This window comes from Lampetra planeri, chromosome 15 (genome assembly GCF_965212315.1).
Source record: "Lampetra planeri chromosome 15, kcLamPlan1.2.h2, whole genome shotgun sequence".
Lineage (NCBI taxonomy): Eukaryota > Metazoa > Chordata > Hyperoartia > Petromyzontiformes > Petromyzontidae > Lampetra > Lampetra planeri.
This window is the reverse complement of record NC_136121.1, coordinates 13,460,117-13,474,980: the sequence shown is the minus strand read 5'-3', so window position 1 is coordinate 13,474,980 and position 14,864 is coordinate 13,460,117. Positions and strand designations below refer to the sequence as shown.

At 53.2% G+C, this 14,864-nt stretch overlaps 1 protein-coding gene across 1 annotated transcript in view; it reads left to right on the top strand.

Annotated features, from left to right (window-relative positions):
• AFF3 (ALF transcription elongation factor 3) overlaps positions 1-14,864 on the top strand; it is a 148,245-nt gene that overhangs the window by 75,610 nt on the left and 57,771 nt on the right. Inside the window, exon 5 of the mRNA XM_078601281.1 lies at positions 10,241-10,285. Within this exon, the coding sequence (XP_078457407.1) occupies positions 10,241-10,285 (45 nt within the window). The remainder of the gene's footprint in view (positions 1-10,240; positions 10,286-14,864) is intronic.

Here is a 14,864-nt window from a genome sequence, read left to right as displayed (position 1 = left end):
TAACCCTTTCCTCGTTGATCTTTAGGTGCGGGCGGGGGGGGAGAGAGACATCGCTACCCAACCTCCCCCATAAATCGGTAACCGAAATAATATTTGGACTAAACAGCGGCCGCTGCCACCGCCGCCTACCAATTATGAGCGTCTACGCGGAGGCGAAGCCGGCAGAGCCGAGCCCCGCGGACGCGCGCGCACGGCGCAGCAGCAACAACACAAAACGTGAACGCGCAAATTGCCGGGCACGCGCGCCGGCGTAAAATCTCGCGGGGAGGCGCGCGGATGAGCGCAACGCGCGGCCGAGAGACGGCACCGCCGCGAACGCGCGCGCGCACGCAACCACGCGCACGCGCGCGCGCGTACGCACGCGCCCCGCAGAGCCCTCCTCCTCGCCACGCTCGCCTGCCCACCTATCCACTGTATCTCGCACATTGGCTCGCACACGCACACACGCACGCCAGAGCTCTCGGGCAGGGAGGGGGGGGTTGTACGGCTGTAGGCAGGGCCAGGACGCGCGCTCACCGCACTCCGCTCGCTCACTCACACGCACGCGCACACGCACGCGCACACACTCGCCTGCCTGCCTGCCCGCCCGCCGCGCCCGCCACAGCACACGGACTACGGGCGGAGTGGATTTAAACGCGTCTCTTATTCTCTCTGCCTCCGATCACGTTCCTTTCTTTTTTCCCGTACCAAAAACCGCGCTCGTTTATTCACCGTCTGCGTCGCGGCTCCTCGTGGAGCGCCGCTCTTTAAGGACGAACGACGACAACGATTTGCCGTGGCCGCCACCGCCGCCGGTGCTGCTGCTGGTGGTGGTGCTATAAAGTTTGGCCGATCGGACCCAGCGCCCATGGGCCCCCCGGGCTTGCAGCTCCCCCTGTGGATGGCGGCTGTCCCAGGACGCCCGTGCCACTGAAGACGAAGATTCATGGAATCAATCAGGTTCGCAGCACGTGCTCCTCTCTGACCCTCTTAAGGGACACCCTATGGGTTCTTTTTTTTTCACTGCTCGCTTGGGCCACGCGTCCCCCCCCCTCCTTCGCGAGCCGCCGGGCAAGTTTCTTTCTTAAAATGTTCTTCACAGACAGCCTCACACCGCCCGGCGCGTGGAAGCTCGGGGCGCGCGTTGTTGCCGGGGCGCTGCCGTGTGGGGGGGGGGGGGCGTGAGGGTCCACCTCACGCCCCCCCCTGAGCGGTTGTCTCCAACCTTAACAGCCCCCGGGGGCTCGGTCTGTGCCAGCACCGTGCCCAAGGCAGGCGCTGTGTGCTGATAATCTCCGGCGAAGGGGACACTTGCCTGTGATTTAATTGTCATGTGCAGAATCTTCAGATGTGATCGCGTTAAGATGCGACGTAACGTCAACATTGCATTGCGTGGTTGTATTGTCATTTAGGGAAGTGAGGTTGTACCGCTGATATTCACAAATAATGTTGAAACCGGTATACAGTTGCCACGTTGTTTTACTGCTGAAGAATGTAAAGAGACTGTCGGTAATTATCTGGCCTTTTTGGGTTTGGATCTCGGTTTTTCAGTTGCCCGTGATGAAACTGTGTTCTCAGGCCTCGTGCGTTGATGGTCTCAGCCCGGTCATCAATGACAACTGTCACCTTCAATTAGGATTTTGAGGTTGTTACTTTTTTCACTTTGACTTAATCTCAGCTCTGAAAATTCAGACATATCAGTTTTGCTGTCATGTGCCCAAAAATTTCTTGCAGCAGGGCACGTGTGAAAGTACAGCGCCCCCTTGTGTGTGGATAGAAAGGGATTTCAGGAGTGGTTCTACGAAATCTCCTTCTGCGGGCCATTCCATCGACGCAAGGTGTTGATGCACTGCTGTGTGCGCGTTCCGAACAGAGGGACCTTTTTGTCCTGTCGAGATGGCGATAGCGCAAATTGAAACGACTGTACAGGAGAACACTTGGGAAACGTTTGACGCTGGTGCCCAGACCAGGCCTCTGGGCACATCCACGCCCCCTGTCAATCACTCGTAGTATTGCGAGTTTTGACTGTGGGGCAATCTACCCACAATGCCGTGTGAGCTGAATGTATTTTTGCCACCCTCCGGAACGCGTGACGCATGCTGCAGGTTTTAAAACGAGACTTCTGAATACAAAGACATAACCATGAATGCGCCCCTTCTCATCAGATCTCGGAAGCTAAGCAAGTTTGAGCCTGGATAGTGCTTGTTGCAGGGATTAAAGCCGGGCAGCGGTGGCTAGGCACGCATGCAGGCAACGCCAAGGAGGTGTCATGCCCTGGGCCACCAGGAGAAGGCGCAACAGGAAGTGTTGACAATTCTCCCTGAGTCCCATCTGTATGGGATAGAGCGTCGCCTCCCAATAAGTGTGGGGGAGTTTTTTTTCGCGGGAGCTCCAGTTTCCTCCCACATGTATAAACACTCATTAATTGGCTGCAAACATCCTCATACGTTTGCGCCTCTGAGTTTGTGAAGTGCGCAGCATCGTGTGATACAATTGCACAAGCGGCGCTGTGTTATAATGAGGCGGTCCCCCCCACGCCTCTTCAGGGCACGCATTAGAGGGGTCGCAGCAGGGATGCGGTTGTCATATAGGCATCGCTGGATATCGTACGCGGACATTGGCGGCGAAGGTTTTGTTTCTCATCAAGGATGCTGACCGCCCCTTCAGCATCCTCCAACATTGGCGCCCCTTCGTCTCGACACAACTGTGTTGTGAATACCTTCCTTAGCCGCTGCTTGGTTGGGGGAGACTGTCTGGGAAGGGCAGTCGTCTCGGGCTGTGGGGTTGCAAGGAGACAGCAAAGCAGCGGATGGAACCTAAATTGTGTGGAGCTTTTAGTGTCACCCCTCTGGGTTCTCCGGTGTCCTCCCATACACCGAACATTCACGAATGGAGTTGGATGAGGTCTGCGTAACAATCCGAGTTGTAGTCTTGGGCTGTGAGGTGGTCAGAAGGTGGCAGCACAGCGGTGGATTATTGAATCTGTTTGTGCGGTTTCCTGCCACGTGCCAAAACGCTCATTGGCGTTAAGGGCCCTCAGTGAGAACAACAATGTGGCAACATCCTGCTGAGCGAGTGACGAGACTGAGTGAGGCGTTCTTGGATAATAAATGGCAATCTTCTTACGGTTTGTTTATCAGCAACAAATAGCGCGTAACAAATAATGTGACAATCCTTGCTGTCAAATTGCCACTTGTAATACATGTTCAATGCACAGCTGATGATTTATGGTATCAGAGTAAAGGGTGGTGGAGTGGTGGTGCATTGGTTAGCACACTACGATATGGATCTGGCTACTCAAGTTTGTTTATTTCTGGCTACGGCCAACATCGGTAGCGAGTGATTTCCATGTGGAATCCAGGCGCCCGTCCTCACAGACCAGCGTGGTAAAGCGCGCTCCAACTGCCACCATGATTGGCACGGCACGTGGAATCCGTATTCCAGCAGTGGATGAACAAAGGGGTGAACGTTGGGAATATTTTTCTCAGGATAACGGCCTACCTTTACCAGGTGCTCGAGGGTGGCCTTGGGCCTCTGCACTGGCCAGCAGAACCTGCGACGTCGATTGCCGTGCATTACCAACACAGGAATGGACGCACTCGCTGGCCACGTGGCCACCTGCACCTCCGATTAGCACGGTTGGTGACGTACGGTGCGCAAAAAAGTCCAACGTACGTAGTACACCCACGGGTTCACCCAAGTGCTGCTTTGCCGGGAACCTTTACTGTCCGTCAATAAATCAATTCTTTAACAACAGCGAAGAGGAACTGTACCTCCTGGTAAACAAAAACTTATCTCGTGAAGGGCCCTCAGTGAGAACACAATGTGGTCACGGTAAGGGGGTGGAGCGGTCGCGCAGTGGTTAGCGCACTCCGCTGGGAACCCTGATGGCCTAAGTTCGATTCGCTTCCATGTCTTAACATCAGTGCTGAGTGATATCTAAACCAATCGTGAGCTCCCCCCTCTGCCACCCTGTAGGCATGGGAATGGTAAAGTATGGATAGGTAACCCCACGATCAACACGGCACGGGGAGGCCTTCAACTAGCAGTCGATTGACAAAGAGGTGAATATTATGATAATGTTTTAATCCGTAGAGTTCTGCAGGACATTCTTCTGAGATTGATTTATCATCATCACCAACATCAACTGCATCAGCATGACCAGTGTTGCTTTCCCATCATCATCATCGCTGTCACCTTCAACAACACGACCGGTGTCTCTTGTACGCGGTTTGACCCACAGGGATACCCTGTGGCCACCCGGTAATGAGCAGTCGTCGTCCGACGAGAGTCCAGCAGCAGCAGCAGCAGCGGCTAATTGGCTGATGTGGTGGTTGTGGGTAATAGTCTAAAATTGTCCAGGACGGAGGCACGTTGTGTACCGTACCGACGAACATGATCGCTCAGTGAAAGCTGTACGGTGTCCTCGCCGTGTTGTCAGACGGTCGTGCCCTGCAATATACGTAGCTGTGTAAACGAAACTATAGAAATCACGTGAAGAACCTGAAAGGGAATGTAAGCGGCCCTTTTGCTTCGTTACAGGCAAAAGAGACGAGACGTACGCCCGTGTACGCGTATATCTGTACGCGTACAGATATACGCGTACAGATATACGCTTACAGATATACGCTTACAGATATACGCTTACAGATATACGTTTACAGATATACGCTTGCAGATATACGCGTACAGATATACGCTTACAGATATACGCGTACAGATACACACGGCGATCGCAAAGTTTGTCAAAATGGCTTTTTAGTAAAAAAAACTAAAATTCCCAGCGTAGGATCCGCGTGCTAAGGGCGCTGGTTGATGGCGCGAGGCGGATGCACGGCGCTCGCGGAACGACTCGGAGTGCCGCCACTGCCGGGGCTGGTTGTGGGGGGCTGGTTGGAGGGGGGGGGCTGGTTGGGGGGGACTGGTTGGGGGGGGACTGGTTGGGGGGGGCTGGTTGGAGGGGGGGGCTGGTTTGGGGGGCTGGTTGGGGGTGATGTTTTTTTGTCTCTTTTTGTCCGCTCGTGAGCGTTGGAGCCAAATCGCTTAGAGTTGGGGAGACGCACCCCCACCCCCCAACACCCACCCCCACCCCTCCGCCTTCCCCCCCTCGACACAAAGGGCGAGAGGCACGTAGCAGGAGAAGCGTCTCATTAACGCAGCGTCGGTACCAACAAGAAAAACCCTCACAAAATATTGGGGCAGTGTCCCCCTCCCCCCCACTAGCCCCCCCTGTCATTATAGCGGAGAGGGCAGTCAGACCACCTCTGACGATGGCGAAGAGCGTCGCGGTTGAGGGGTTCCTGGTCGCTGAACAGCGACGCGTTCCCGGCAAACCTGTCGGTGTGGGTTTTTGGTCGACCCGAATTGCCTCCGCGCCCCTGGGATTTGATTTAATCGTCGCGATTCAATAATTAATTAGTTCTCTTTACAAAAAGTAAAAAAAAATTGGCTCCTTTAAGTTTTTTTCTCTCGTTCTCCTTTTCGCTCGAGTCGTCGCAAAGTGACTTGGCAAGTCATTTTCAACGGCCGTGAATGATCAATTTCCCAGCGTCGCAATTCTGCGCATGTTTCACGAGGAACGCGAGAATCAAATTCAATTGACGATGAGCTGATCCATCACTGCGTGCCTTTGTGTTTTTGTTTTTGCGAATTGAGAGAAAATAGTGATGCACGGTAGAATCTGGATGAAAGCACACCTCTTGGACGCAAGTCCGTGTGTGCTAATATCAAGAGTGTGCTTGTATCAGTAGTTGCCGGTATGCCTCGCGCCCCCCAAACCAGTGCGACATAAGCACGTGTCGCCTCTACCGGCACATCGCGCTTGTTGTTGCAAGGTGTGCTCGTATCCAGCTGCTGCGGCACCACGGTACGTCACGAGGGGCGGCTGCATTGAAGTCGTGGAGCGCCCGTACGTCAGTGAGTTCGCTCTGCCGTTTCGTCAAACTCCCCTCCCCCCCGCGTCAAAATGTCCCTCCTTGCCCCAGCGCCACGGTGCCGTCCGTGGCCGACTCCGCAGAGCGGCCCACTCCCGGGACAGCGTTGCGCGCCCGTCGCTTTGTAACGCCCGTGCCACCAGAAAGGCAAAGATACCCCGTATAGCCTTAACAGACTGTCGGGACAAGTGCTGTTAGCGAGCAAGGCACACGAAGGGGTGGGTGTACAGCACCACGCCCGGCCGCCTTTGTCTCCCCAGTGGCGATGTTTACACACCGCACCAGGTACTCGGTTGAGACCGAGTCGACCTAAGAGAGGCCCAGGACCGGTTCAGGTAATCGGCACTGGTGTTGACCGTGAGTGGGAATCGAACTCGGGCCGCCGGGTTAGCGCGCTGACCGCTACACTACCGCTCACCACGCACCACACACGTGTGCTCACGCCACACGCACACACGTGTTCACGACACACGCACACACGTGCTCACGACACACGCGCTCACGTGTTCACGACACACGCACACACACGTGCTCACGCACACACGCACACACGTGCTCACGACACACACGGCCGGCGGAGAAAAGCAAATTGAGCAACTATGAGTTAATGCGGCGGCCGTGTGTCCCGCTGATTGGTTTGCTGTTTGCGTACTCTGACTTTGCACGATCGTAATCTCCTCCAGGATGACTTAAAGCGATAGAGAATTGAATACTAAGCTGCGGACGAGAGCCCTTAAATCTTGTAGATGTGGTCGGAGCTCTTGTATATACGGGGAGGTGACGCGGCTGGCTCAGGGGGCTAATGGGGTGTCAGAGACACGGAGGAGAGCCGTCACCTCTGGGATGTGCTACGTTTCGCCATCGGGCTCAGATCTGGGTGTCAGCCACCACCTGTGATTAAACTGGGCGATCAAGTGGAGCGAGTTGATGGGTACAGCCCTGTCACCAGTGACCGCACACACACAAAAAACTCGCAATTATATATATATTTAAAAATAACTTATTTTCACTGAATTCAACGGTTAGGTTCTACAATCCATTGTACACGAGGGGGTGGGTGGCCAATGCCACGCCCGGCTACATAGCACGAGGTTGCACACTCACCCATATATGCACAAAGATCCTCCGTGTAGCCTTTTATAGACTGTTGGGGCAAGTGCTGTTAGCGAGCCCCCTATGAAGGTCAGTGCATGAGGGGTGGGTGGCCAACACCACGCTCCATCGCCTTTGTCTTCCTAGTGGAGATGTTTACACACCACACCAGGTACTCATTTGAGGCCGAGTCGACCTAGTGGAGGCCCAGGAACGGTTCAGATAATAGGCACTGATGTTGGCCGTGAGTGGGGAATGGAACTTGGGTCGCCGAGTTTGTAGCACCACATGCCAACTGCTACACTCCCCACACACACGCAACATGGACTCGCTGTTACATCACACGCATGAGATGCGTATTACCACAATTATAACATGTTGAGAGTGAGCTTATAGATTGCCACATCTACCGAATGTTCTGCTAAATGCCCATCTGTGTGTACTAATCACACATTAGGATCGGTGTACAATGTTAAGTGTCGTTGCGCTGAAAAATAATAAAGAATAAACTTCCCAGCACAAGTGTGCTCATACGAACAGCACGGCATTATTTTCTCTTTACGCTTTGCAAGCCTCGCCTGGACAGAACATATTAGTCACCGTGGTGGCGGAGTTAGGATACTAAAATAACAAACAAGGCTCTCTCTAACCATTAAAATGTAATAACAGTTTTATCCATCAGCGTGCAGGCATTCTGGATCAATGTTTTTCCCAGCAGCATTCCTTTTAGTGGAAAGTTTTGGACCGGTTTTGAGTTCCCTGGGTCTCATCAGCAGTGCCGGGCGTGTAAAACGAATGCTGTTGGGTTGCCTGAAACTGTAGACAAGAGCCCTCCTACTACATCTACAATAAAAAAAAATCTATATTTTTCTTGCTATTATAAGCACCTGAGTCACAAATCCCAAATAGTACAATGCAATGCGGATTTACATAGCAGTGTCTAAATGAGACCTTGTTACAACACGAAGTGCAGAGAGAGAGGCAGTCATCACACAAACAGAACAATACAACCTGAAGGTCTTGAACCTGGACTTGGACAGGGGCGGGGAGTCAACAGCACGGATGGCTGGGGGAAGGGAGTTCCAGATCGTGGGGGCATCAAAGGAGAGTGAGCGACTTCCCACGAAGCAAACTTGCCAATAGCGAACGGTATCTACAGACGCAATAAGACGAGCTCCATCTGTGACGGTAGGGACAGGGAGGTCGGTATAGCCAAGACGACAATTTATCATCCAATGTTGCAAAAACGCTCTTGTTTGGCCACTGAGCCTGGACTGACAATTGAACCGTGGAGAAAATGTCCGGCGTTTTGAATGGATCCGATCTTTCCATTGTTCATTCGCGGCAAAAGCTAAACTCAAGCACCACTTTATAGGGACGTCTGCATTGATTGTCCATAGTTATGTGGAATGCTCACCGGTTGCCTAGGCCTTTCGCTCATTAGGGCCACGGGACATTTTTTCTTATTTAACTGCACTAGAACACTTCCGCCGTATGCGATGGTGGTGGAGGTGGTGGTTTGTGACGATGCCGGTGAACGGTGGTTGTAAGTGGCGGTGATGATGGTGGTGGTAGCGGTGTCGGCGATGGTGGTTGTGGTGGTGTTTGTGGTGGTTGCTATGGTGACTGGTGGTGGCAGTGGCAATGGTGGTGGTAGGAGAGCAGCGGTTGTTGTTTCCATTAAATGGGTTTTAGGACGAAGGCCGCGGATTTGCGATGAGAGGTGCTGAGCGCCCTGCGCACGGCAGCCCGTCACCCGACTCTGAAGCGGAACGCAGAATCGACCACCGCGCCATTCACCAATTTATCCCCCCCCCCCGCCCCCCCATATAAATTATCGTCAGGTTTGTTTGCTTGATTTTTTTTGTTTTGTTTCATCGTGTTTAAATTTTAATGCGAGCATTGCTTCGAGCAACGTGATCAATGTGGCAAGCGTGGCGCTGTGCGGTGAATCACGGAGCCGGGGAACCGCCAGTGAAAGGCTGTTGGGGGGGGGGGGAGGTTGAAGGGGACTCTTACACCAAGCTGAGCGCAATTGTGTTGTCTCTGCGGCCACCGCCTCCTGCAAATGATGATTAATGACGATCAAGGTAGAAGAAACTCTGTTGTTCCCTGTGCTTCCTGGTGTCGCTCCATCAGCCGGGTTAATCGCTGCTCTGTTGCGGTCGGCACGGAGCTCACTCGCACGCACGCACACACACACACGCACATACACATGGCTGCGCGCGCACACACACATGAATGCACACATGCACATGCGGGCACACACACGCGCACACGCGCATGCAGGCGGGCGCGTGTGTGTGCGTGCGTGCACCTCGCTCGCGCAAAGATGCACACGGGCGTGTCCCAGGGGTTCCCTTCCAGGGGGGTTTTGCTTTGCCTGTTACCGTGATGGGATTAACTAGCGGCAATAACAACAAGAACCCTGCACACGCGTGAGTGTGCGTGAGTGTGCGTGAGTGTGCGTGAGTGTGCGTGAGTGTGCGTGAGTGTGCGTGAGTGTGCGTGAGTGTGCGTGAGTGTGCGTGAGTGTGCGTGAGTGTGGGTGAGTGGGTTTTTGTGGTTCTGGAGCAATGGAGAGCAATGGCGTAGCGGTTAGCTTTCCGCGCTTTGATACCGAGGATCAAAGTTCGATTCCCTGACCATAGATGACTTCAGTAGCCAATATCTGAAATGGTTCTAAGCTTCCCCTGAATACCTGGTTTTAAATAACCAATTAACACGACGCGCGATTCAATTTCTGCACGTGCCGTGAACATTAGAACCGATTTTTGCATTTAATCGACGCGCCATCCATTGCACGTTCCGTACACCTTGCGCAGAGTGCGATCACCAGTGCCGGTGAGACAAAGACAGTTGTGGCATGGTGCTGGCCACACCACCCCCGTCATCCTACACCCTGGCGCTACTCAATCGGTGCTCGATAACCACACGTCTTAGCGCGACGGACTGCGTCATTGGGCGATGGCAGATTCTGTTGTCACGCCGTTTTAAAACAAAACGACCTTCTCCAGCTCTTGTGCCTGTAAAAAATGTTTACACTAAATCACGAAATGAAATCAAAGAGTGGTGTGGAAATGTCCGCGTTAGACTAAGAATCGCCCCCAACTGGGGTTTGACACTCGGGAAGCATGAAAAATATTTGGACTTTTATTTAACGTCTCCCTTCTAACCTTTCTCTGTATATATTTTCTCTCCCTTTCCGTGCCTCCTTCCCATTCCCGATCGTCCAGGTTTCCGTCTCCAGCGAGACGAGCTGCGTGGAGGAAATCCTGAGGGTGAGTTGGCACCAACGACCCCCCCCTCCAGTATCCACCACTGGCCACTAGTCGTGTTTCGGTGGGAAGGTACTTTCCACTGATATTTAACGGGAAAAAAAATACCGACAGCGTGTTCTGCCCGTTTGGTTGCTTCTCCATCAAAAAAGAAACCGTCGAAAATTGTTTTGCCTCCGTTTGCACGAAGGAGATGCCACGTCTCTTTAACGAGTAATATTTTTCGCCTAGTTACGTCTGAAAGTAAACGATGCCCTCTGGTGTATTTCTGGCCAGCGGTGGAGCGAGTGGCTCGCAATCTGAATGTTGGGAGTTCAAATCCTGCTTGGGGGTTGACTCGGCCCATCATCCCTCTGGGATTCATAAAACGAGAATCGCTTCGTGGGCAAGTCAAGAGCGGGGTTGCCCTATGGGCAGACTCTCCCCCGCCATGGGCGCGTGGAATTGCCTCGATGCTCATTTGAGCGGCGGGAATTGACCGCGGGCTGTGGTGTCTTTTCTTTAGGAATTGACTGCATTCTTAGAAAATGAAAACGCCGTTTTTTTTTTACAAAACAATAAAACAAAGGCAAGCGGTCGGTCGCCTTGCGTTGAAACCCCATGCACGCGTCATGTTGATTCGCGGCACAAAATGGAAAAAAATAAAAACAAGTCAATCCATCATACTTGCAGAAAATAAGATTTTCTTTGATTACCGTTGTTTTTTTTTTTTCACCGTGGAAAGCGGCGTGGGGGTCAAGGCTCCGTCCCACGCAGCGGCCGAGTCCCCGTGACGTGTGGGAGGAATGAAGCGCTTACGGCCTAGCGCAACTCGGGGCAGTCCTGCTCATTAAACCAAACGCGCTGCCTCTCTCTTCACGTGGGCCTATTAATTTTTAACGACTGTAATCACCGACAGCTGAGAGCTGTGGGGGGGGGGGGGGTGTGGGGGGCACTGGGTGGTTGTGGTGGGGGCGAGCAGCAAGGGATTGGTTAAGATTAGGAATTTAAGGCTTCCTCGAGATGCGGCTGTGAATTTAGCTCCTCCGCTTGCCTAAAAGCCGCCCTCTGGATTGTCGGCGTGGCCCGCCCAAATGGTCCCAGGCTGCCGTTAGTCACGTTATTAATCCGGCGTATATTGTTATTGTTATGGATGAGCGGTGCTTGGCAATTAGCGGATGATGAGGGTAAATTGGGCCTCCTTTTGCCGGGGGAGCATGCCGTTCCTTGGGCTCCACCACGGCCCTCTATTGGGGCCCTGATCAATCGCCCGCCAATTCCGTCGCGAGGATTTCACGTTCCCCACCGGAGTGCTGTCGATTGTCCGGTCACTCACGATGGAGAAAGGGCGAATTGGCGGCCGTCCACTTAGAAGGGCGCTCCCAGTTGATCGTGCTCCGGTGATAGAGCTGTGGGGGGGGGGGGGGGTGCGGTGGAGGGTCACGGAAATTGAGCTAACGATGGACGAGAACGTCCCCGGAGAGGCGCGGGCCCCCCGCGTGCAGAGCGGCTAAAATTAGGCGCATGCCCCCTGTTCGCTCGCCTCCCCAACCGGGCCCACAGGTCTCCTTTCCACCACGCGCACCCGCCCCTCTCCCCCGCCCCCTTCCCCACCTTTAGCACTGCCGTTCTCCCCAGTGACCCAATCAAGACTTGCCGCACGCCTGCCCTGGCTTCGTTAACTCGCCCTATGCAGATTGCGCCCAGGGTCCCCCCTCCCCGACATCCCTTTCCTCGCCTCTCTCTGCACCCCCCCCCACCACCGCCGCCGCCGCCCACGGTCCCCTCGCCTCTCCTGGCTCACCCACCCCCACACCCCCACGGCTCGAGATTCTTACCGCTCAAGCTGATGAGCAAATCGCCGTGAAATTAGCTTCATCGGGGTGCCCTCTCGCTAAAACGAAAAATAAATGTTGCCTATTTACAATCTACCTGCATGGCTTAAGCCGATGTTTTATTTCTAGGTAGTGGAGGCATCGCCTGATTTGTAAACCGTCGCAATGTGCCATGTTTATTTACGTGAATATTTACAAAACTATAACATCGGTTCTTGGTGTTGTTTTAAAATGTTTTGTTGAACATTTTAGGGGATTTTTTAAAGTTAAAATCAATACACAGCCCAGATGTGGCAGAAGAATCGTTTGTCGCGGGCACGCCCCGCGCGTGTGGGTGCAGGGCCCGTGAAGCAGTTTAGGATCGGGCAGACGATTATAAACGGTCACGTTTGAGCCTGGGCTAACACGTGCACTCGCTGGCTTGCCGCAGTGAGCATTCATTAATTAATTGCATCACGAACGTCTTCCGCTAATCACCGATTACGTGTTACAAATCAGTTGCCTTGTACCCGGAGTAATATTTAATTATCAGAACATTAATTTTGATCCGGCGATAAATTCTCATTTTCTCTCCACGCAGCTGTGATTGAAAATGAAGCAGAGTCTAATGATTTTCTAGGACGGTAATATGATTATTTTTTGTGGACGTCTTATCAGTTCGTATCATTGCCTTGCTTTGATCTCGCGAGTTTCGTCGCACTAATTGAGCATTTGCTAATGAAGTGCCGCAATTGTCAGCCCGTTCTGCCTCACGTGAAATCCCTGCCGGCGCCGCCGTCACCGCTTTCTTTCGCAGGCAGAGTGGGAGGGGTGTCGGCTTGGCAGCGACAGGGGTGTTAACATGTTTATATTTAGCTCATATTTAGCTTACAATCGAGAACACTGATTCTGGACTTATCAACAACAACAACAACAACAAAAAACACAAACGTCGAACATTGAACGTGCCCAACCTGACGTCATTGCGACTCTTGCGCCGGGGGAACGCCGCACGATGGCAGCGTAGACGGACATCGGTGACAACGGTCAAAGCTCTTGACTGGGTGGTGCGCCTAGGTCACGGTGGTTGACTCGGAGCGAGGTGGTCGTGAGCTCGGGTCTCCGATCGAATCCACCCATTGTTCGTCTGGAGTCGGTAGAATGAGTAGCGCTTTGTGAGAAATTGGCAGCCGTTTCCCGCAGACGGAACTCTTCGTAGAATTCCAGAGGTGGCCGAGTTGCTCAAAGGTCAAAAGCGTTGAGACAGCACACCATTAAAGTCCTGGGTTTTAATCTGTTGTGGCCACCTCGTTATAAAACCAATATCTCAAGTGTAATGAGTTCACGGTATCAGCTCAGTTACTGATAAATGCACACAAAAATAACATTTAATAAAAATGTGGTGGTTCACTGATTTGGCAAAAATCCAGCAATGAGAATGAATGATTCTCGTGTAAGTGCCGTTTGACTGTTTTGTAGCAGAAGTGTCAGCAAAGAGCCTCTCTTACGGTCCAAATGACAAAAAATGCCACTTGAAGGATTTTTAGGGAAATAATTCTCTGACAAACTGCGGTGTGAGATTTACAAATAATTCCTTCTTACAAGGCCATGAGTACAGTTTGAACAAGCTAATCACTCTAAATGTGCCAGAACTCAGCAGCTAAGCAGGTTTGAGGCTGGATAGTGCTTGGATGGGCGGCCACCGTGCACCCCCGGTTGTCGTAGGCGGGTGCGGGGCAGTCGGCAGGAGTCAGTGCAGAAAATAATAGTTGTGCTCTACTTCTACGCTCCCAGATTTACGCTCAATGCACTGACCGCAGCGGCAGGTAAAATATGGTCAAATAACCCCCACCAACGGCATGCATGCACGGCGCGGTTCAGTTCCACAATAAAAACCGCAGCAGGTCGCCGTCCCAGCCCGACCGTGACACAGAGAACAGAGCGCCTCGTCGCAAATCAACACCAATCACCGGGAAACCGCTGTTCCGTCAGAGCAGTGGGGGGTGGCGTGCGGTGCGGACGGCAGTGAGTGAGGGGGGGGGGTTGGGCGAGAAGAACGTGTTAAAAATTCGCGTCGCGGCGGGAGCTGAGGTTTGTTCCCTCCCCGTCTCGCGCGACGCCGCCGCCGCGGCGGATGAAGACCGTGCGACATTTAGCAGCAGAAAGAATTCCACGCCCTGGCGCTCGCGAGCGAGAGACCCTTCAATGAGCGCCGCCGTCGCCGCTCCTGAGCCACCAGGAAGACGAAGGGGGATTTGACTTGGCGGGTGCACGGGGCCCTTTGTTTGTCCGCGACGACTGCCGAGGTGGGGGGGTGGGGGGGTGGGGGGGCTGCGACCGCTCCTCCGTTGTTTAGCGGCGGACGCGCTCCGTCTATTGTTTGCTGCAAACTCACTTTGGAGAGGACCGCGTTCCGATGCAGCGCAGGCACCGTCGCTCTGCTCCGGGTGCGGATGTCTCCAGCGTACTTGCAGCGAAAACAACCGGTGGGGGTCACGTGCGGGTACTGCCACCTCACAATCATGACATTGAGTTATTGCTGGAGGAGCAATCCGATGAGCTGTGAAGCTCTTTGTCGCAGATCTCCAGTAGGGGCGGGTCAGAACGTTACAACAACAAACAACACAAAAACACGATTGGAGTGCAAATCATAGGAAAGGTAAATAAATCACTTTTTTTTAATCTTGCCAGGTACAGCCATACTGAGGACATTAACTTATCTTTCAAGCGTGACCTGGCCTTCGCAAATGATAGCTCAACAAAGTGGCCAACGTGGCTGATGAAGGAGA